The 23009-nt window shown below is 35.0% G+C and overlaps 1 protein-coding gene across 1 annotated transcript in view; it reads left to right on the forward strand.

The window, feature by feature from the left end:
- The window catches only part of Smp_125290 (IPR001194 DENN,domain-containing protein), a gene marked incomplete at both ends in the record, with an annotated part of 71900 nt that overhangs the window by 28490 nt on the left and 20401 nt on the right, over positions 1–23009 (forward strand). The window contains 9 exon segments of the mRNA XM_018794334.1: positions 7884–8007; positions 11605–11872; positions 11939–12067; positions 14607–15241; positions 16625–16721; positions 16848–16947; positions 19127–19243; positions 21378–21531; positions 22090–22398. Coding sequence (XP_018648757.1) covers positions 7884–8007; positions 11605–11872; positions 11939–12067; positions 14607–15241; positions 16625–16721; positions 16848–16947; positions 19127–19243; positions 21378–21531; positions 22090–22398 — 1933 coding nt within the window.

A 23009-nucleotide genomic window follows, 5' to 3' on the forward strand; every position in this document is an offset into this window, starting at 1 on the left:
CTAAAACTCCAAGAATTACCTCTCTAAGCTAATCTTTAGTCAGCACATAATCATTATCAATACAAGGTTGTGAACGAAACGACTGTCTAGTGCTTTCAGGTCTTCGACGGTGGTCGAACATTGATCGGTTCATGATCTCAATAAAACTCAGTAATCTCCACTACCCTATACCTTGATGTTAGTTTGATAATTTGCCTTAAATTTGAGATATTATTGTTTATTGTTTAAAAAAAACATGCAATTGAAAAGAAGAGTATCTCTACATAATATGAGTCTCTGGTAATCTCGCGCTCAATAGTATAATCATTGGTTGTCTTACCATTTAGTCACATGTTTATTCTATTTCACTCATTTCAGCTTGTAAAACCATATGTACAGTGTTTAGTGTTAAACCTGTAAACTCTCTTTGATGACTAAATTGCAATAATTTCCGCTGATATAAGTTTTGACGATTCAAATCGTTCAGTAATACTATTGACTAACACTTGTCCAAGTGGTTGATGAAACCATGAACTATGATAAATTAGAAATATTTGTATCAAATTCATTCGTATTTTTTTGTTGAGTTGTGTACATCAGGCATTGAGGTTCGATGCATGATTCGAATTTCATAGTTTTCATCATCTATATATAAAAATCAACAAGCACTGAATAGTTGAAAGCGTGAGTCAATTGAAGCTAGACCACCAGAGAAAACCTGGAAGCACTGGACGGCCGTTTCCTACTATTGTGGTTTCGTCCTGGTGGTCTAGCTTCAATGGACTCACGCTTTCAACTATGAAAATACTAAATCTCCACAAAAACCCTCTTCTGATAATAAGCACTGAATAGCTATTTCATCCTAATAATTTGACCTTTCATTGGTAGTGTGAATCTATAACCTCATTACCACAGGAGAAATCGAATCAAGGGTGTTTATGTTTCATGGTAATCACTTAACTTGTTAATCATTTCGCCGAAATCAATCATTTGATTATGCGCCAACTAACATCAATCTAATCTAATAACCTCATATTTTCAAATCTTAATTAATTATCTTTGACTTATCTCATTGTCATCATATCCTATTCTCAATAATCTGTGTGCATTTTTACAGGTCAGTTATAGTATATCTTACTATTGTTCAAAAAATTAACCCATATATATTTTGATTTCTTGACTATTCCTTCCTTTCCTCTTTTTATATCCATTGGGCGTCAGTGGTTACAAGAACTCAATGAAATGGTTTGTTTTTCACACACACACACACATACACAAATATTATTGATTATTTTATTTCATCTATTTCAATGTTTGTTACTATTTTATGCAAGCATGCGTTGCAGTGTTTTTTTTTACTGTTGTCAACGTTGTCATATTCATTATCATTGTGATTTTCCTCTTGTGAAGAACATGAATTTGTTTGTTTTCAAAGCATATTTATATTGGATTTATTTAAGTTTATTCAAGTTAGACATTAACATCGTTGAATGCCGGCTCAGTGATCTGGAGGTTAAGTGCTCGGGCGCGAGACTGGTAGGTCCTGGGTTCGAATCTCGTGAAGCGTATTTGTGGATGCGCACTGCTGAGGAGTGCCACAATAGGACGAAACGGCGGTCCAATGCTTCCAGGTTTTCCATGTTGGTCTAGCTTCAATTGAATCATGATCTCAACTCTATAAAATTACTAAAATCTCCGCAAAACCCCTTCTCATATTTATATTAGTAAAATTATACTATACTATGACGGCCCTAGGTAAATTATCGTTGTCCAATCAGGAAACAGTGTTTAGTTATTAAAAAGAAACTTATAATGTAGACTTATAATACTTTTTGATGTGGTTAGAGAAAATTTGCCAGGTAGAATTATTTATCGCAGTAACCGAATCAAGGTTAGAATTAACAATTATAAATCAGTGTAGAACTAGGAGTTGAGGTTAACATTTCAGACTTGTGAAAGGAGACTTATGTAAAATGACTATTTGGATTCAAATCTACAAAACTTTGAAGATACTTTGAACATTTCATAGATTATGCTAAAATGTTATGTACAAAGGGACCTTGAAAGACTACAACACAATCATTCTTTACTATGCCCCGAATCTCACCAAGTATGCTCAACCTGTAACAATTACTCTTTTTATATATAGTGTGTATTAGTAGTGAGCCTTGTTCTGTTATTCAAATTTCACACCCTATCATTATTCACTCTGCAGGTTCCACAACAGATGCATTTGTAGATATGTAGGCAAATTGTACCGAGCTCTGAATAAGTGATCAGCTATTCGTTATACCGTTTTGAGTCATTCATATAGGATATCCAGAAGTTATCAACTCAAATCTGATTGAGTCGTTGGTACAGTTTAGTTTCACTCAAACAAACAATTAGAGTTATTTAATGATAATGGTAGCATGTATAAATGTGCATCTATGTGTTCGTTCATCTGTGTCTTTCTTTTTTTTAAATTATTTTATGATACCCTAGTTGTTGTTATATGATTGTGTTCACTACTGGTGTGTTATGTATGTACTGTGTGTTGCACTTATGAATTGGCTGTGTGCCTTTTTGTAGTACAATTTATGTATATACAATCGAAATGTTTTTTTCGTTTTGCAAGACGTATTCAGTATTATTTTTTGTTATATTTTATCTGTGATATGATTTACTTTTCATGTGGTTTCCATTCATGCACTTGTGCATGTCAAGTAAGTAGCATTAGTGCTACTACTACCATTACACTGAAACTTCCCCTCCACTGGATCACTCAATTTAAAAGCTTTCAATTTTTCTTGGTATATGCATTTTCATGACCCTGTATGATGAGAAAAATGTTCTTTTGTTTCAACTACTGATACAATGTTTGACGAAGAACATCATCTTTATTTTACTTACTTACTTACTTACGCCTGTTACTCCCAATGGGGCATAGGCCGCCGACCAGCTTTCTCCAACCCACTCTGTACTGGGCCTTCTTTTCTGGTTCTATCCATTTTTTGTTCATTCTTCTCATGTCTTTCTATTTCTCGGCGTAATGTGTTCTTTGGTCTTCCTCTTCTCCATTGACCTTCAGGATTCCATGTGAGGGCTTGTCTTGTGACGCGATTGGGTGATTTCCTCAAAGTGTGCCCAATCTATTTCCAGCGCTCCTTCCTGATTTCTTCCTCCGCTGGAATCTGGTTTGTTGTCTCCCACAGTAACTTGTTGCTGATAGTGTCTGGCCATTATCTTTATTTTGAAATAATCAAATTAACTCTATTTATTTATCTGATCATCGTTTTACACATGAAGAGTTCTCTGACAAAACTATTCAGCTTACTTAAATGTTGTCTTACAGACCAGGTCATTTAATAACTAAACTATCAGTTGTGCTGTACTCAAACTGGCTATTGTTCTAGAGTGACCTAATAATCCTCACTCAGTTCGCGTGCAATAAGTTTCAAACCGATGGTCTTATGTTTGAAATTTAAGCGTTTAAACCATTTACATGTGTCTATCGTTCCTATCCGATAATAAATAGTCGTAATTGCGTTCTGTGGTAAAAAATCAGTATATATTTGATGCTATAAAGCGTTGATGCTCTTAAATTACATGATATGTAGTTATAAAAAAACCCACAAATAAGCACATGACCACCTATCAGAATAAATTTCTTTTCATTTTCTCACAGCTTACTTATGATAATTAGCGTTAGGTAAAAATAAATCTATGGTGAGAGTGTAGTATAGGAACGGGCTTAGAAAACAACTGCAACAAATTCCCGACTAGTTTCTAACCGATCAGAAAGTAGCCTTTATAAATAGGTAGTTTAAAGAAAAGAAAAGAATGATACTATAAAGTGTAAATAGATATTACACAATTAATGTATCTATTGATGTCTTCTACAAGTTACTCTGCATGTGAATTGGAGAAACAGTATATGAACTATTCTTAATGGATGTACACAGTTCATGTCCTCGAACCCTCAAAAGAATATAAATATATTTTGAATAGTTTTCATATTGTTGCTAGTTAGTGTTCGGATTAGAAGTTAATAGTTTTGATCACGAATTTACATCAGTGTTACTCTGGTTCTTGATTCCTCGTTGTTAACCGTGTATCTAATACAGCGTGATCTGGTCTTTCTATAGTGTACCCTTTGAGTATCCAATCTAGCGGTATTATAAACTCGGTTACTTACATCAATCTTAGATCAACGTCGCCAAGATGGGAAAGGGATAATTGTAAAGAGAAGCTTAGTATTTTATAGCAGATGATGTTCAGTTTACAATATAATGAAGGAATACTTATCTTATGAAGAATGTACAACTTTATCGTTGTTGACTTGTATTCTGATACATATCGAATAACATCTCAAGCCACTGTTTTGCACCATTTCCGGGATCTTAACCAGAGAGTCTTAATGGACTGACATCTTCATTTCATACCGCAATACCATGAAATGTTGACTTATCCTAACTTTATTGTTAAATTGTTCAATACCAATAATAATAGGACGATATCACTAGATGCATGTCTTTTTTGCCTATCTGTGATACACTTTATGACTGTAGAGCTTTTTATTTAGGATATTTTTTCGCTTAAAAATTCCTTGGTTTTGAACAATATACATAATCACCGTTATGTTTATCTCTGAACTCAATCATTTTTATTTCTTTGAATCAGAGAAATCAGGTTGTAAAATATTAACTCTTATATAACAATATCGAATCTGTTCTCAGCTCCTGTTCTATCCCTAGTTTCCTCCTCGCCTCAATTCAAATTGATTGAATATCAATCGCTTTACAGATATAATATTTTATTTGTTTACGAAATTGAGGAGACGAAAAGTGAGTGTCCGGCGCTTTAACAGGGTTGGTGGACACGGCGCGTCCACCTAGGGAAGTTGGAAAACCCTGATTCCAAACAATGGTCCACATGGGCTCCAGTATTTTGAAGGAACAAATGGCGTATGAATCAATTATTGGTCACCGACTACCATGGGACTGCATCGCCTCACGATGTTCCCTGCCTTGTGGATCAGATCTTTAGGTCAAAGGTCCCAGGTGTAGCCCCCTAAGAAAACCATGTGCTTCAGTTTGGGCACCTGAGCAGTATCACAGCCCTCACACAAATCGAATGAGATTTGTGTGGCGCATATATATTTGATACCCCCTTTGTACCAATATTTATGTGTTTAAATAAATAAATAAAATACTACTATATCTTACTTAGTACGCTAGTTACATTTAAAATACGTTCATTCCTTTGTCTTTATGGAATGTATGGTCCTCATGTGTATTTGTACACTACGAATTATGTTTCATGTGATGTTAACATCTGACACAATCTATATATGAAATGTGAATAGTCAAGGTTAAATGTACTAATATTCATTTTCTAGCGTATTATTTATTCGTTACTATAGTGACCTCAGTTTTAAACACTATCATTAATTTTCTATATGATCTGTTTTTATCACATTTTGAACCAGCTATTAAAATTATTCGCTAGATTCCATAACTTTTTTGTGTTTATTGCAGACTATAAAATGTATGTGTTGATATTTATGGTTAGTAATATACGATGATTATCAAGAATCGTTTAGTAATGTTAGTTACTTGAAAGGGTGTTTTTTTGTCAGTTTATATAATTAGATGGGTTATTACAACTAGAATAAAATAGCTTCTTAGTAATGTGTAATCTATTAATGATTTGAATGTACACTGATAGTCAGTCTTGAGTGCTGTTAGAGGTATGAGGGCAGTTATCACTTCCCGGTTGACCACACCGTGGAGGGGTTCTTCTAGATGTACCTGAAAAGGAAATTGGGTTAGAAGTGGTCTTAATGACCTGAGAGTGTGACCGCAGTGCCCAAGGGACAACTGCTTGTGTTCGGGCACACACAACCTTTTTGTGGGTAGTTTTTGTGTTAGCTCCGTTCTTTAAAGGACCTTACCACCGGAGACGGAAATCCGTGGGATAAGGCGAGGTGTGCATTTTTAGGGTCGACCTTTTCTAACCCCACCCCTCCTTGTGGGAAGGCAGCATCGCTATTATGCTGGTTGTCTGAAGGAAACACCTTACTGTCGTCACACCTCTGTACAGTCAGTAGTACGACTTCGCCTTTTGGACTTTGGGTTTGCTGCTTTTAATCTTACCGCTCTTCAACCGACCTGCCTTGCATGGTATGACCTTGAGGAACGATTGTTCCAGCTAGTATAGCTCGATTGGTTCATCACGATAGGCAATCCCGACCACCATGTCAGGGTAGCAGCAACGGTCGGAATGTACACTGATAACCTACAACATAGTAGTTTAATCACCCTACTTCTTACTGTACAAACATTTATTGGATAGCGAATGACATCTCCAACCTAAAAGTGTTCAAACTTTAATAAATAACATGGTTCATTACTATGTCTTGAATTAATTGCCATAAGGTCTTCCTATTCGATCTATTTTGCGCTTGTTTAAAAACTTCAAAAAAATCTTAAATATTTGACTTTGTAAACCGGCTTTACTGAGCTCAATGGTCATTTAAATCTTGTTCATTATTTTGTTATAGAATTATATTTTGCTAGCTACTCTCTACACTCTGCCTCGAGTTTAGAAGTAGCAACCAGCCTCTACTTTATATTTTAAACGGACGTGGTTTATAAACAGACATACTGTATCAAACCACACCATAAAATGAAAAAATTACAGTTATTCATGAACAAGCAGTAAGTAGCTTTTAAAGGATACTCGTAAGTTACTAGTACTTGATCACAGATGCCTTAGAAATATTGCTCGCATCTGCTGGGATCACCGGATAAGTAATAGTGAGGTTAGACACAGGGTATTACGGAATAATGGTAAATCAGTTGATGAGGTCATGAATCTTCATCGACTGAGATGGTTGGGCCACGTGTTACGTATGCCTGAACACCGATTACCACGACGCGCAATGCTGACTAGTGTAGGGGATGGTTGGAAGGAAGTTAGGGGGGGGGAAATCAAAGCGTGGCATCAGAGCTTGAAGTCACTAACTTCTTGTCTGATACATGTATGCAGATGCAAACTACCTGGTTGGGGTCCGCGTGACTATCGTGACCAATGGTTGGAAACTCTGTGTGACATGACTCAGAATCGATCACAATAGTACAGGTGTATACATTCTTTTTGTTCCCTTAAACCTTGAGATTAAAATTGCTTCATATCTGTCTTTCTTCCTGTACTATATCCTTATATACAATCTTTCTTTTATATATTACCATAGTAATAATTCACTTAATCAAGAAAAAATATAGCTAGTACATGAATATGATACAAGTCAGTTATTGAATTGAGTTGAATGAACTACATAGAGAAATAGTATGATTTTCATTCATTGATTAGATCAATACTTTTTTTTCATTTTAATTAGCATTATAGATAAATCAGATGATCATATTCTTTGTACTTCATTCTCAAGCCTTGATATAGGTATTTCTTCATTCAAACTATGTTATTTAATGATAAGATTCATTCTTCATTTTCTTGGACAATAGTTACGGGTGTCGTCTATTCCTCTGTTTTTGAGAATCTCTATTTATGTCCATACCTACTGTAATTATTATTTTTATATTTTTAAGATTATGATGAAAGTCGTCTGCATGCTCATTCCTTCTGTCATTCATAGCCAGTTAGTTGCTTGGCTAGTTGTTACATTTTACTGATTGTTGAAACGATTTGTTTTTATCTATGTATCATAACTTCTTTTTTATTTTATTTTTCCTGGCTTCTTACGGGCATTCTTCATAATTTGTCTATTTCTTGGTGATTACGATATATGACTACTTATACAATAAATAAGTAGTACCTTGTCTTACTTATTTTGTTGTGCATTTTTTATTTTTAATTTGAAATCTTTTTTTAAAAAATTTTCTTTGGTTCACTAAATCTAGACACAAATTGGTTCATGTATTAAAGAAGCATTTCTACAATTTATGGTACATTTATTGAAAGATTATCGTTTATGTCTTGAATCTGTTCGTAATTCTCAAACGGATGTTATGTTCAATATTGAACGTAAGTAAAATTTCATAGTTGTAGCATCTAATAAACATGGATTTATATTTGCACTATTTTTCAATCTACTAAGGTATTGATGTTTGGAACCTATGAGTTGATCAGGAAACCTAGAGAGGTATTAAAGTTTTAACAGTCGTGAGTGTTGATAATTATATGGGACTGATTACCTATTTACATCTTGAAATTCATGATATCATAGAAACATTCAAACTTTCTCTGTTGAGTAGAAAATTTTGATACCTGATTCGTATTAAGAATGGTCCATCTTGGGATACAGTAACGACTGGGCGTGGTGTCGTGCGTCTATAATCTAGCTACTTGGAGGCCAGGGTGCGGGATTTCGTGGGACCGGGAGTTCTGGCATATGGATGCTCATGTTGATCGGGCACCCACGCTAAGCACGGCGCCGATATGGATGACCTGTCGGAGGATGGGCTGTCCAGGTTGTCTAAGGAGGGGCGGACCGGCCCAGGGGGGATACCCAGCAGGCAAAAGCCCCCGCGTGGTGCGGTAGCGGGATAGCGCCTGTGAATGGTGTCCATGTGACAGCCCGGTTGGCGCGTGAAGACCGCCTCCTTTAAAAAAAATAAACCTGCTTCAGTTTGGGCACCTGAGCAGTATCAGAGCCTTCACACAAATGAAATGAGACTTGTGCGGCGTATATATATCTGGTGCACTTTTGTACTAATATTTATGTGTTTAAATAAATAAATAAATACTAAGCATATAACAAATTAAACAAATATTTTTTTCTAATGGTATTATACTCTTATAATCACAAGTTGTGAGGAATACGGTGAAAGTTTCCAGTTATTTATTGGTATGCGGTTTTTGTGAAGATTGTAGAACATTCAAGGTTTTGAACCATGAAATAATCTCAGCTTGACTACTATTGTAAACCAGGAACCACTAGACAGCCGTTTCGTTCTATAATGAGACTGATTAACAGCGCACATTCACAGCCCCACTACAAGGCATCGTGTTCAGGATCTTTAGCCTCAAACAATAACATTTAATCTATGGACCGCCGAGTGTATTTCAAATATTGCGCACGTCTTCTAACAGCTCACGATATTGCGCTAACATCTTCCATGGCCTGAGGTGGATAACTTTTATATTCGACATGACTGAACTCCACTGATCTCGATATTTTGCTTGGGTTGATTGGAGTTAGACATTTACTTTATTGGATCCTGATCTAATGGTCTACAGGTTGTGTTATCGTGCAATACCGCAAAATCTTGGTTTCTACTCCTTGTGAAAGAGTCGTGGAATCTCTCTGCAGGTGAATAGTCTCATACCAGGATGCAACAGCTATCTAGTGCTTACTGTTTTTCAGCAGTGGTTTAATCAAGATCAGTTTATGATTTAAAGCTTTGAAAACGAGTCAAAAATCTATCTTTATTGGAATTAAAGAAACTTGATTCCGTTAATAAGTAGTAGATTGTGTGGTCGTAACATTTTAGACCTGACGACTGTTGGTAAGTTTGCTGACTTATCAGTGGTAAACCTCAATTCATTCAAAGTTAAATCATAGTATAAGTAGATATCATTGTGGGAAAAATATGCAAACAGCTATAGTCGATAGAAATACATGTCATCATTTATTCTCTCACCTGGGTTATTGTCCATGGTGATTATTCTGAATGATGGATTTTCGGTTCAATGTGGAAATCATCTTTAAATTGAATTACTCTTCACAATCCATTCAAATAAATGCTTCATTGTGTTTCGTCTGACAAACTTAATGTAAACAATCAGAAGACTTATTTATCTTTCCTCAAGTTTACACTGTTTATTTCAGATAGACAGTTGTCCATTTTGTTATTGTACGGATCTTGTTGTTGAAAAACTGATGTTTATTGATCTTTGTTATTTCTAGCCATGTTTATTTACTTCACATTCCTACCTCGGTGCTTGATGATGGCTGTTATAGCAGTATTTAGAAAAGAAGGTAGTTGCGCCTAAACAAGAATGTAGGATCAGCCCATGGAGTCAGTCACTAACTAGTGAGGTGGGCCATGTAGATAATTACAAACTATCTGGTTGTGGCCCGCACCACTACCGTAAGCAATAGTTAGAGACTGGGTTTTGTCTTGACAGCTTAGTGTTGTTGTGTTATTATACGTAGAAACTTGAACGGATGCATATGTGTTCCAAGTCCCATATTTCGTCTGACTGTCTGGGTTATTCAATTTCTTCATAATATATGATTGATAGTTTTTATTCTGAGATCTGGATATCTGTGTCTCACATTCAATATCTGAAGGCTTTCTATATCTTTTCCAAATTGTTATAATATATTGTACGATTTCAAAATCTGTATCACATTTCACTGCTTCAATTTTCCAATCAATAGCATTAGAATGTTGGCATTATTGCTGAAATTAACTAATTTTAAATAAACTTTCCTGAATTATTATAGTTTCTGTCTTAATTTATTGTTACTTTGATTAGTTATTTGAATGACCTGTTGCTTCCACTAGTCCCTGACATTAGATGTGTGATGTATTAATATATTTGATACACTAGACCACTAAAGATAACCCTGATATGACAATTCATCAGGTAAAATATCAGCGACCACATATTATTGAACGTTTTATCCTGATAGTTCGATTAATTGACTTAGTATACTGACGCGTTGATCTGCTGCTACAGACACTTCCGTTTGCTTGAATCGATAAGGAGAAAATTAGAAGAATATAAAACTTTAAACATTTGTATCAGAATATTCCACTAACTTCAAAAGATGCACGATTGAATTCATTGGAAACTGAACCACAATAAACAATAAATTGAAAAATTCAATACTTCTCAAAAATGAGCATACACAACTCATGATGTAATTACAATAGTTTCAGAGTAGAACTGTTTACACATTAAAAATTAACGGTAATAATGTATCATAGAATAGATTATCATTTTCCCTTTATATCTTCTCGTTGCTCCCAAATACCCTGGTACGGCTGAGAGTAGGAAGAGTCCGCTCTCCCTCTCCAAATGCTCTCACATTGCTACACCTACATAGCCTCTGCCGAAGAAGTCCTACTCACTGCCTTCTCGTGGCGGGGGTGTTGTTTACGAAATTGTGAAGACGAAAAGCGAATGTCTGGCGCTTTAACAGGGTTGGTGGACACGGAAAGTCCACCTAGGGGAGTTGGAAAACGCTGGTATCAAACCAATGGTGCACATGGGCTCCACTATTCTGGGGCAACAAATGGTGTATGAATCAATCGTTGGTCACCAGCTACCATGGTACTGCATCTCTTCATGATGCTCCACTGCCTTGTGGATCAGACCTCTAGATCAAAGGCTCCTGGTGTGGTCCCCTAAGAAAACCACCTGTTTCAGTTTGGGCACCTGGTCAGTATCACAGCCCTCACACAAATCAAATGAGATTTGTGTGGCGCATATATATCTGTTGCCACTGTGTACCAATATTTGTGTGTTTAACTAAATAAAATAAATCTCGTTATAACATTTGTCAATGATCAGACAGTCTCACTGATATATATATATGTATATCCTCTGAAGTGTTTTTCATAGTTATTATACTTTAATTCTATCTCCTTTCATTTATTTTTCAATCAGATTTCTTACGAGAATGTGCGGATAAGCATACAATACCATTTTATCGTGCTTTATTTGAAACACAACAATGGAATAATTTTGTACGTGATCGAATTTACGCTTCATCACGTGATGAAGAATTAGATTATTTCGATAATCGTATTGAATTATTACTAGAAAGTGAATCGAAATCTCGACCACATCCACATCAACATCTTCATCGTTCTCGTAATAATATTAGCTTAACAACTATGAGTAATATATTTACAATTAAACGATCAGCATCATCGTCTCATGAACAACTAAGCAGTACAAATAATCATAATAGTAATAGTAGTAGTAATAATCATCTCAGCTATGTGGATCATAATAATCATTCAGAAGATCGATCAGTGTCAAGTAACGCATCGATTAAAGATAAATCGGATGAATCAACGGATTCACAGGTTTCAAGTGATTTAGGACTTTTACCTAATAATAACAAGTAAGCTATTTTCTCATTTTGAATTCAGTTATTTGATTTACATAAAATCTAATACAATCGGGAAATAGTATATGCCTTACAAAAGGAAATAACGTTACGAAGAAATGAAGGAAGAAAGTGCAGTGCAAGCAACGGAAAAAAATAACAACAGAACAAATGAATGAATAAAGATAATATCATAAGAGGATATACACTTGAAAAACACGAGGTACCTAGCCTGTCGTATGCCTTGATGGTGTTCTCGTGATTTTTGAGTTGCCTGATCTGCCAAGGGAGATGGGAAAGTACATGACGGTATTTTTGTGTGCTGGGTTCAAAGAGAATTGTTTGCTATTTGCATGCGAATCCGTCCCGTTATTTTTCCTTTACACTTTCATCATCTAAATCTCCAGGAGTTGAACTTTTACCGGGAGGCTCACTTGTTGACTTAGAATACGCCGACGACATAGTTTTATTTGGTGAAGACGCTGAAAAAATGCAGAGTCTTCTAACCACTATAAGCAACTATGCAGGCATGTTCGGGATGCGATTCTCCCCCTCGAAGTGCAAAATGTTACTTCAGGATTGGGTTGCATCGACACCTGAACTAATGATAGGCAGTGAAGTAGTTGAGCGTGTCGACCGCTTCATTTATCTTGGGAGCCCTTGTGGTCTGGTGTGTGTTCTACCAAATTCTAATCTTCTGAATCCCTCATGTTTTTTTCTTTCTTCTCTTTCCAAATTTATCTCACTGGATTATACTCTTTGAATAACATCTTCAAACCTTAATCTTTCGGATTACTGCTTATTCTCTTACTACTTTTACCACTAAGGGATTTGAATCGACAGCTCTATCTCTGTGCTAATGTGGTATGGCAACTGGAACTGATGTACGTACGTACGAAGTTCTACGTTGTGACTGACTGACTGACTTAAAAACACGAAGTTCCGCGAATGGATCTCATTACAGCGAATTTTTTTCTATCAAGCTGTACAATCATATTTATGAAAAGTTTTTGTTAAAGTTCTAATTCCGTGGGGAAATGTGAACAGGGAATAAATAAGATGATGTAATAGAAAGATTATAATGCTAGATTACGCAATGCGAATAATAACAACTGACTTAATAATTTAGTAACGAATTATAACGTGAATGTAGTAAGCTGATTAAAATGTTTTTGTTACAATAATTAAAGGTCATAGGGGCGTAAAAATGTAAATAAAGTGATTTCATGAGGAATTATGAACAAAATAATGAGAATATGAGACGTAAATATAGAGAGAACTGTAATAATAATAATAATAATAATAATAATTAAGGCCAATGTAACGATAGCGATACAACATACATCTTCTGTACGCATAGTTCTGTCTTGAGCTTATGGATGGTAAGAGCTTCGGCTGTTTTTAGGAGTTGGATGCGAGGAAATCTAGGTAGATTTGGAGGAATCGTATATACAACCTTAAAATCGAACTGTGGATCAGTAGAATCATTACAGTCGATTAGATGTTCAAGCATGGAACTCCTAACTGCTATCCTCTCACCCTTGTAGAACCACACTGGAGCATGTTCCCGTATCCGAGTTCAGAGTGAGCACTGACCTGCGGCCAATGTACCTTGCTCCACAAGAGCAGATGAACTGATAGATGCACATGGGGGCGACCAGACGGAGAAGCTTATCTTTTTATGGATACAGAAAACAAGTTCCTGCTAGTGAACGTCATTCGCAGTTTCGCCGCATAGAATGTTCTCTTTATTGCTGTCGTTAAACGATTTTTGATTGCATCAGATGTTCAATCACCTTTAAATTCCAAACTTTGGAACGGAACAGCCGGATTCATTGTCAAAACTACTTCTTTACTTATTCTTACCGACTTCTATAGCAGGGTTCCTTTAAGCAACAAATTGGGTTTTACGTATATTATAGTATTAGCTAATGGCTGAAACATACACATGCATGGTCTAGAAATAGTAGTGTATCGTTCACATGGCCAATAGAAAGTCAGTGGTTGAAGGTTAAATCAAACATATTGCTTTCTCTAAGTTTGTGCATGTCACAACCTGTTTCTCATCATCAACAACTTCTGGCACATCTATCCTCAATATGCGTTACCTGGCATTCCCCTTCTACGACTGAAGTCGCGAATCAAATTGATCACATTTCTATATACTTTTGATTGCTTAGTTGCTCTCATGCGTCTTGGAAGACAATGAATTGTCATCGTAAGCGAATTGGTACAAGAAAATTATCATTGCTTGTTAGATACATGGGAATAATAAACGAGGTCAAATAGTCTTGAGGTTTGTGTATTTGAGCTAGGATTTTAGTACAAAAATAACATTAGACGCTTTAGTACAATTTATATCTATATTTATCCGTTCGTTAGTCCGACAAAATGACAATGAGCTGATGACACAAAATGACCTCTCATCAACGAATCACAATATAGTCAATTTATCTTTAGCTGAATTCCATTTTTTTTTCAATGAACTAGTTATTTTCATTGTAAATAATTTCAATCAGTTTATTTTTATTCTTTTCTTATCCATTTTTTTCAGTTTGAGTATAACGGTTATTAGTCCTCCATGTTGGCCAGTTCCTGAATTTGTTGACACACCTCAACTGCAACACTTATTATGGACAAGAGAATATTCACTCGGTTTCTTTCCAACTAACATTAATTCTGAATTATTAGACTTATTAGCTTCAAGAGCATTTCTTTTAAAAGCTACTTTGTCAAATAATTCTATAATCACACCAATGTTAAGTGGTAATGATAATCCTGATAATTCTAACCTAATTACTACATTGATAACATCAGTATCAGGAGAAGTGAAAAATAAAGAGAATTGGATGTCTTCTAATTCTACCACATGTACTGATATGCTTTTATCACCAAGTCCTGTCAACTGTTGGTCTAAATCCCCAGTAATTACCAATATATTAGATCATAATCCAGATTCTCGAAGAACGACTGGAATGTCAATATTGATGATGAAAAAATTACAACTTAATACTCCTCAACGATTTGGTTCATTAATGTTAGTCAACAGTCCATCTCCACTAATTATTCGTTCAAATCGTCCAGAGAATACAAGTTTAATTGGTTTAAGTACAAAATATTGTTTACCAGTGAATAATGCAACTATTTTAAAGCGTACATCGCAAGAATTACGATATACGCTAAATTATTGTGAGTTGAATAGAAAGCAGTTTCTATGTAATCAGTTTTAATAATACTTTTTACATCTTTTCTAGAGGAAACGGATAGGTTATAAAAAACCCACTGGGTTTACACTGACTTTCTATTAGTTACTCGAGACAATCTCAGTAGGTTAGTTGATATTCACCTGATAAAGGATCGTGGTATTACTGAAAAATAAACATTTTTCCTGATACAACTTGTTGAAGGCTAAATTGCTTGATTAGTTTAGTGGTTCAGAGTTTCTTGAGTTCCATAGTTTCTATCGTGAACTTTTCTTAGTTAGAAAATCATTGATAACGTAGAAATATTCGACAGCTATCACATCTTAGTATTGATTCTCATCGGTACACTTCCGTCGAGAATAGCATTCAAGACCTTCAGTACTTGTAACAAACTATCGAACTTTAGGCTACTGAGTTGACATCAACGACTTTATATGTCTTCAGTTGGCACGCTACTGATCCGTACCACACTCGCACAAATGAACTGTCCAGCACCTGGTTACTTCATGAGAACACAGCAGGTCGTTTTCTTTGGGTTAGATCGTATTGTGTCCCTTATGATGGGGTCATAAAGATAGGAATACAGTTATGTGGTCTCGCTGTTCAGTCCCACTATTGATTAGTTCAATTCGACTCCTAATAGGGACCTGTGACCTATTCACTAATTGACACATCAACTAATAAATAACAATTAAGATGTTAATGTTTATTAGTTTTCAAACCCTTTCTAACTCAGTAGTCAATCAAAAAATGAAGACAGAAAGTAGATCAACTTTTAGTTGTGGTCAATTCAATCATGGCTCTAAACTTACACAGTAATATTCCTGAAATAGCTGACCATACAGAAACACAATTTAGGAATTACAATGTGTACATAACTTAGTTATAGCTAATAAGAAATCGAAGTAATAAATAAATTTTTCAATATCAGAAGAGGGAGATTTTAGTAATTTTATATAGTTGAGATCATGAGTTAATTGAAGCTAGACCACCATGGAAAACCTAGAAGCACTAGACGATCGTTTCGTCCTATTGTGGGAGTCCTCAGTGGCAGTGCGCATTCACGATCCCGCCTTGCGAGATTCGATTAAGTGCTCTGGCGCGAGACTGGTAGTTCCTGGGTCCTGGGAAAATAACTATTTATATAATGATAAATCTCTACTAATAAAATATAACAACGATTTATTTATCAAACGAAAGTTTAGAAAAAGGACAATTTCAACATGGAACAATCTAAGGGTTTATTATTTACACAATAAAGATATAGGTAGCAGTCTTTCTATATGATAGCCCTGAAAGTTATACTTCCGTTCAAGTTCTCCCCATTATATAATTATGTTTTATTTTTTTTACATTTTCACTCTTTTAGGTAGTAGTATAGCACAAACTGATGATTATTCTAAAGTCAAATATTTAGCAGGATCTGCTTATTCAATTTGGTTTATGTTATTACCAGGTTATCTATCGTCTGTATATAAATACTATACAGATGAAATGGACAATATAAATCATTGTGTGAATAAATTATCCAATCCTCTTATCGGTAGCAACAATAATGATAATGACAATAATAATAATAATAATAACCATAGTACTTATTTTGAAGTGATTAATATAATTAAACAAATTATTGTGCAATCACTTGGTGTATACAATAGAATACACGACTATGAACTTGAAGTTCCTGATCAGGTTAGATTTTGTATTATTAATCAATGTACAATTTCATTGGCCAACCTTTTAATTTATTCTCTGTACATGTGTGTGTGTGTGTGACAGATAGTCTAAGTCGAAAATAGTCACTATTCAACTGTACTTCAAAATTCTTGTGACTAATGACAGTATCGAGGTAACCTGTTCAGGATATAGATATGCCAAAAGAAACTGATCAATTATAGTGAATATTTATTGACTGAGATTGAGATGGGTAAGATATGTGTTGCGTATGCTAAGCTACCAACTAACTCGACACTCGATGACTGCTGGTGTAAGAATAAATTGGAAGGAAGCTAATGGTGACCAAACTGAAATACGGCATCAGTCTCTGAACATACTGAGTATGAGAATGTCATGTGGATAAATGCAGAGTCCTTAGTTGGGATCCACGTGATTATCGTAATTCAATATTTATCGAATTTCGATAGCATAACTGAAAATCATCTGCAATGGCCCAGATGCACACACTCCTTGCCTTCTATTAGAGCCTGAGTCCCGAAGTCTCCTTGTGCTTTTTCTTCTGGCTTCTACTCTTAATATTTTATACTACTATTGTTACAGTTACTATTCCCAAGATTTTACTTCGCTGTGCTTATGTGGTGCGGAAACTTGAAACGATGCATGTAAGTGTCAGGTTCTACTTTGCAGCCAACTGACTGAGTGAATATTGAGTGACAAGTTTGTGTATTTGTGTGCGTGCGTATGCGTTAGTGGATGAAAATTGTGACGTTTATAATGTGAAAGGATAGAGTTTAATTTGTATGTATGATATTAATATGAGATATGGATAGAACCATACATAGTAGCTCGAATAGATGTTCCAAGTCGGATGGATAGTAAGGTTGAAGGACTTAACAACATATGAAAAGCTTCAGTTATTCGTCTTTCTATGCAGTTGGAAAGGTTTTTCTGTATTATCTTTATTTTTAGTATCAACTTGTTAATTATTGAAGATAGCGTGCACTGACTATTGTCGATCTAATTTGAATTCTTTCAGGTTCTGCAAGATTATTAAGTGGTTTTTTGTATACCTTAGACGGTTTTTGGCTCGATTCAAAATTTCACGAAGTGACTCTACAATATAAAAGACATCACAATCAAAACATCTTAATCTGTACACACAATTCTGTGCCGACGTAAAGAGGATTTTATGTTTTATATGAACTAAATGATTTTGAAAGGTGTTAGTTGTTTTATAGTATGTTTCAATACTGCCCCTAAATCTCTTTAAAATAATACAAAAAGACTCTTCCAACTACATAAAATGACGAATAGCTGAAGCTTTCCATATGTTGTTAAGTCCTTCAACCTTACTATCCATCCGACTTGGAACATCTATTCGAGCTACTATGTATGATTCTATCCATATCTCATATTAATATCATACATACAAGTTCAGCTCTATCCTTTCACATTATAAACGTCACAATTTTCATCCACTAACACATACGCACGCACACAAATACACAAACTTGTCTCACCTTGACCGGAGTGATATGACATTGACTTAGCCGGACTTGTTTTTTGATTGTTCGTGCCAAATATTTTAGCTTTGTACTATTTAACCTTCGGTTAATTTCATTTGTTTAATTATTCTCTGAAGAAGTGGCTCACACTGAGCCGCGAAACGCCAGGAAGTTTTTTTTCTACTCATTCGGATATCAACGAATATATTATTTATATTAATGAAACATAATTGGCGGCCTGCTTAAAACATCTGGGCTACTTGTTCCTGTCATTTAAATATTTCAACAAGTTATCTAATTTCGTTTGTTTTAATACATCATTATGGTTATTTATCCCATGACCTATTTAAGTGTGTCTCTGTAAATTGTACAACCTTTCGCTGTAAAGGTTACAAAAGGCCCAATCAGAGATCTCATGGTTGCTAGCAATATGCAGCAAGAGGAATGTGCATTTTTCAGGTATCGATTGACTGGACTGCTAACTTCTAACTGGCGATCACTTAATATTCATCGTCAGGATCGACCAAGAAATAGGAAACGGAAACTTTTTGAAATAGTCTGTGCTGAGAATTCTGTATTGTACCAAAAATATAATATTGAATCAAGCTAATAGTAATAAAACCAGTGAAACTGTTTTTTTGCTTATGATGTAGTATTTTATCTACCGCATCATTTTTTGATTGTTTCAGGTTGCTTTACGTATATTACTAGTGTTATTGTATCAAAATCGTATTGAAGGCTTCGATTTACTGAAGTTTATTAATTCAATGGATTGGTCATCATCGTCATCGGGAATTGCGAATCATGTAAGCTTTGTTCCTTTTTCCATGAATATGATAGTATCTATCAGTTTGTCTGATGACTCTAATAGTTTGACAGAGACTAATAGTGCCAGTGTTGTAGCAGCCATTTCGTCCTTTGTTGTTTTCCACTGGACTGTTTATGTTCGAATATCCTCTATCTAATCATTTTGGACACTTTATCATACACTACTCAGTTTGAATATCAGTAGATTAATTCGTAAGTCATTGCAACCATGAGCCAATCTAAGTTACACCCCCATTAAAAACCTGAAAGCATTAGACGATCGTTTCACTAATGACTAGCTTCAAGAGAAAATTTCCAGAATACTAGTAAGGATTCGTTACCAGTGGAGCTAATCCGTACAGCACGTGACTCAGTTACCCACCGCAGATAATCGAAGGTGGTTGCACAGTATTGTGAATTGATTAGTGTTAGACATTAACACCGTTGGATGTCAACTCAATGATCTAGAGTTTGAACGTTCACGCTTGAGCTCGATGTCCGCGTTCAGGATTGTTTCTGAACACTACCGAAGAGTCCCATACTAGGACGAAACGAGCGTCCAGTGTCCTCGGGATTTACTGGTGATCTAACTTATATTGGTCCATAACTTCAATGAAATTGAACTATCTCCACTACTCATTACTGAGAATTCGCATGTGCAATATATGGTCGAGTTTAATATCAGTACTCATGTAATCCATGTGTTGTTTTAATATCATATTGTTTAAAATGATTCTTATAAAGCTAACTGTAGTTCATATTTGCTTAGTTACTCTAATTTACTCAATAAATGTGTCGATTGTCTACTTTAAAAAATGATACCATCATCGACGATCAGCTATTTACAGCATTCATCTTACAACGATTGAGACTTGGTCTCCATCTGAAGTAGGGTAAGAGTGAATGAATTAAAAATTAGATAATATAAATGATAATAATAATTATTAGAGATAAGATTATTTAACTTTTCAGCTTAATTGTATCAGTGAAAAATTGATAGCCGTCTCCTTTTCAATTCACTTAGTATTATTTGTTTGAATCTTCCCATTGATGTTTAAATGAATTTAAACTTCACCCCATTGCACAAGCAAGGGGCTATCAGGACTCAGTAGCTGAGTAGATAACGCGATGGTGTTTGAAGCGAAAGGTACTGGGTTCGACTTTCAGAGTGAACATCAACTCTGAGATGCAGGTACATCCAGCTGACGAGTCCCAAATTGGACGAAACGTGCGTCAAACTGGATTCCGCTGCTAGCCACTATCCATCTTTGCTTGCGTCTCCTTTTTAGTCCACAAGTTTTTATTCGGATGTTCAATTAGCAACTTCCACGTAGTATATAGATGCAAGTTTTGTGATTTTTTTAAAGAATCTGTTAATTGCTGAAAACGTATCTTTAAAATGTCGACAACATGACCTCTGTCAATCAGTTGTCAAGTTTCTGCAATGTTGAGAGCAATGGTCACTTTTAACAATAGTTCTGAAATGAGGACGTATTCTCTTATCTTTGATCTTTTACTTCATTTACTTTGTTACTTCCAAAGGGCAAAAGCATTTATCAATATTCTTTGTCTGCAAGTAGTTTGTTTTAAGCAAAATGACTTTCTTAGTCGTTGTATACATTTTAGAGTTGGTTAACCCAGTAATTACTTCACTTCTAAAATTGACGTGTAAAAAATAAGTTTTTTTTCTTACCTAATTGTGCTTCATGAGTTCGTTCTGTGTTTTTGAGTACTTATTGTTAGAATTGCCAACCAGTGATTTTTTTTAAAAAGAAACTACTACTTCGTGAAACCTTTCAAAACCATCTGTATAAAGTATTGAAGTTTTCCAAAACAATAAAGTCTTCGGTTCTCAGGAATCCGATAATTGGCATCCACTATCATTTAACTCATTTATCCACGCATATAATACTACATTTAGCTTTGAACTACACTCGTAGTGTAAGATGTTGTGACACTGCTCGGTTGCCCAAATCAAAGCTGATCCAACGACGTTCGAACCTATGACATCATAGTGTGAAGTTTGACTCCTTAATAGCTAAGTTATAAGTCTACTTCTATTTTAAAGTTTGTTAAACTATGCTCTCTCTTTCTTATCACAGATAGTAATCCAATGTTTCAATATCTTTTTAGATTTACAAAGCATTTGAGAAAGAATTAAGAGAACACGAAAGATTGGAAAACGAACGTTCGATGTCCACATTTAAACACCATAATCATCGTCGTTCAGCTTCTGCCGATACTGAACTGAATCCATCTACACAAATTAATAGTTCTGAAAATACAAGTACGTTTATGCATACATTGTCGCCGTTTTAATAAACTTAAATAGGTAGATTGCGGTTGGCAATAGAATATATCCTGTTCGTTTCGTCCTATTCCGGACTCGTATATGCCTGTATCCTAGTATGATATTTGTGTTGAAACGTGGAACGAGTACTCTTCACTTCGAATACCTAATGCGTTATCAACTGAGCTACTGAGTTCAGATTGCTACTAACGTGTCCAATATGTATAATGTTTATATTCTTATTAAAAATGAACTGAATTATCCCGTTGTCGATAATTAAGGTTAAATTTTGGACCACTCTATATTATATATGTGCATCCTGTGCATATATATACTAACTATCCGCAATTTTGAAACGCTTTCATTTCTCTTCAGGCAACTAATAATAAAACTCCTTCTTGAGTCTTTTTAGAGTTACTGTCGGTCCCAAATTTGGGTAAAGAATAATAAACGTTGCTTTTTTTAAGAATCCGTATTGACCGCATCTTCAATCTTAATAATTTATTTTATATCATACTATAAAGTGTGTTTTATTTGTTTTTATATTAAATGTAGCTGGTATCATAGTACCTCAACCGTTTAATTCATCTGATGATCTTACTGATCAAGGATATTCAACGTTGAATATACATGAGGATAAGACAAGTTCAGATCAAGATTGGTCACCTGTTGTTGACCAATCTACAAATATCAACAATGATTCAATGTCATGTGTTGTTTCAACCGTTGATAATCATCGAATTCCAATGGAACAACATCAACAAATTCAAGAATTAACAGAATGCCATCAAGCTTTGTCTGTTATTGGTAGCGGTGATGATACTTTATGTCATCACAGTTCACAATCAAAAGAACACTTAACTAGTATGGTGTTTTTTTTAGTATACTAATGTATTATTTAGGTGATTTATTCTATCAAAGTGTACTGTTGATCATTTTATTTGTCTAATTGATATAGGATCTGATACACCTGGGGATCAGAAATAGTGTGCGTAACATATAAGGATGTTTTTCGGGGTCTTAAACCAAAGCAGATGATTTCCTTAGGGAGCCACTCACCGAACTTTTAATCCACTAGCTACAGAGCAACGTAAGGTGATGTATAAGAACTCTCGTCTAAATTAGAGCGAATAGTTTCACAGTATTTGAGCGCCGAGTTGATGTAAGACATTATATAGGAATAATATATATTTGTAAAATCTCAACGAATGAATTTGAAGTAAATCCAACATTTCGCCTGACAATCTGGTCCAAGCTTTTTCAAGGAATTATAATCAAACATCAAAATTATCGAATATAAATAGGTACATGGTTCTCCGAGTTCATTATACACTGAATAGGTCATCCAATCAACGTTAACAATGTCTAAACTAGGTATGTGTATTAGTGTGTAAGAGATGTGTGATGTGAAGTGATGAGTGTTCATATAACATATTGTATAGAAAACGTAAGAGGTGAGAGGAGAAAATTACATT

Source organism: Schistosoma mansoni, chromosome 1 (assembly GCF_000237925.1).
Source record: "Schistosoma mansoni strain Puerto Rico chromosome 1, complete genome".
Classification (NCBI taxonomy): domain Eukaryota; kingdom Metazoa; phylum Platyhelminthes; class Trematoda; order Strigeidida; family Schistosomatidae; genus Schistosoma; species Schistosoma mansoni.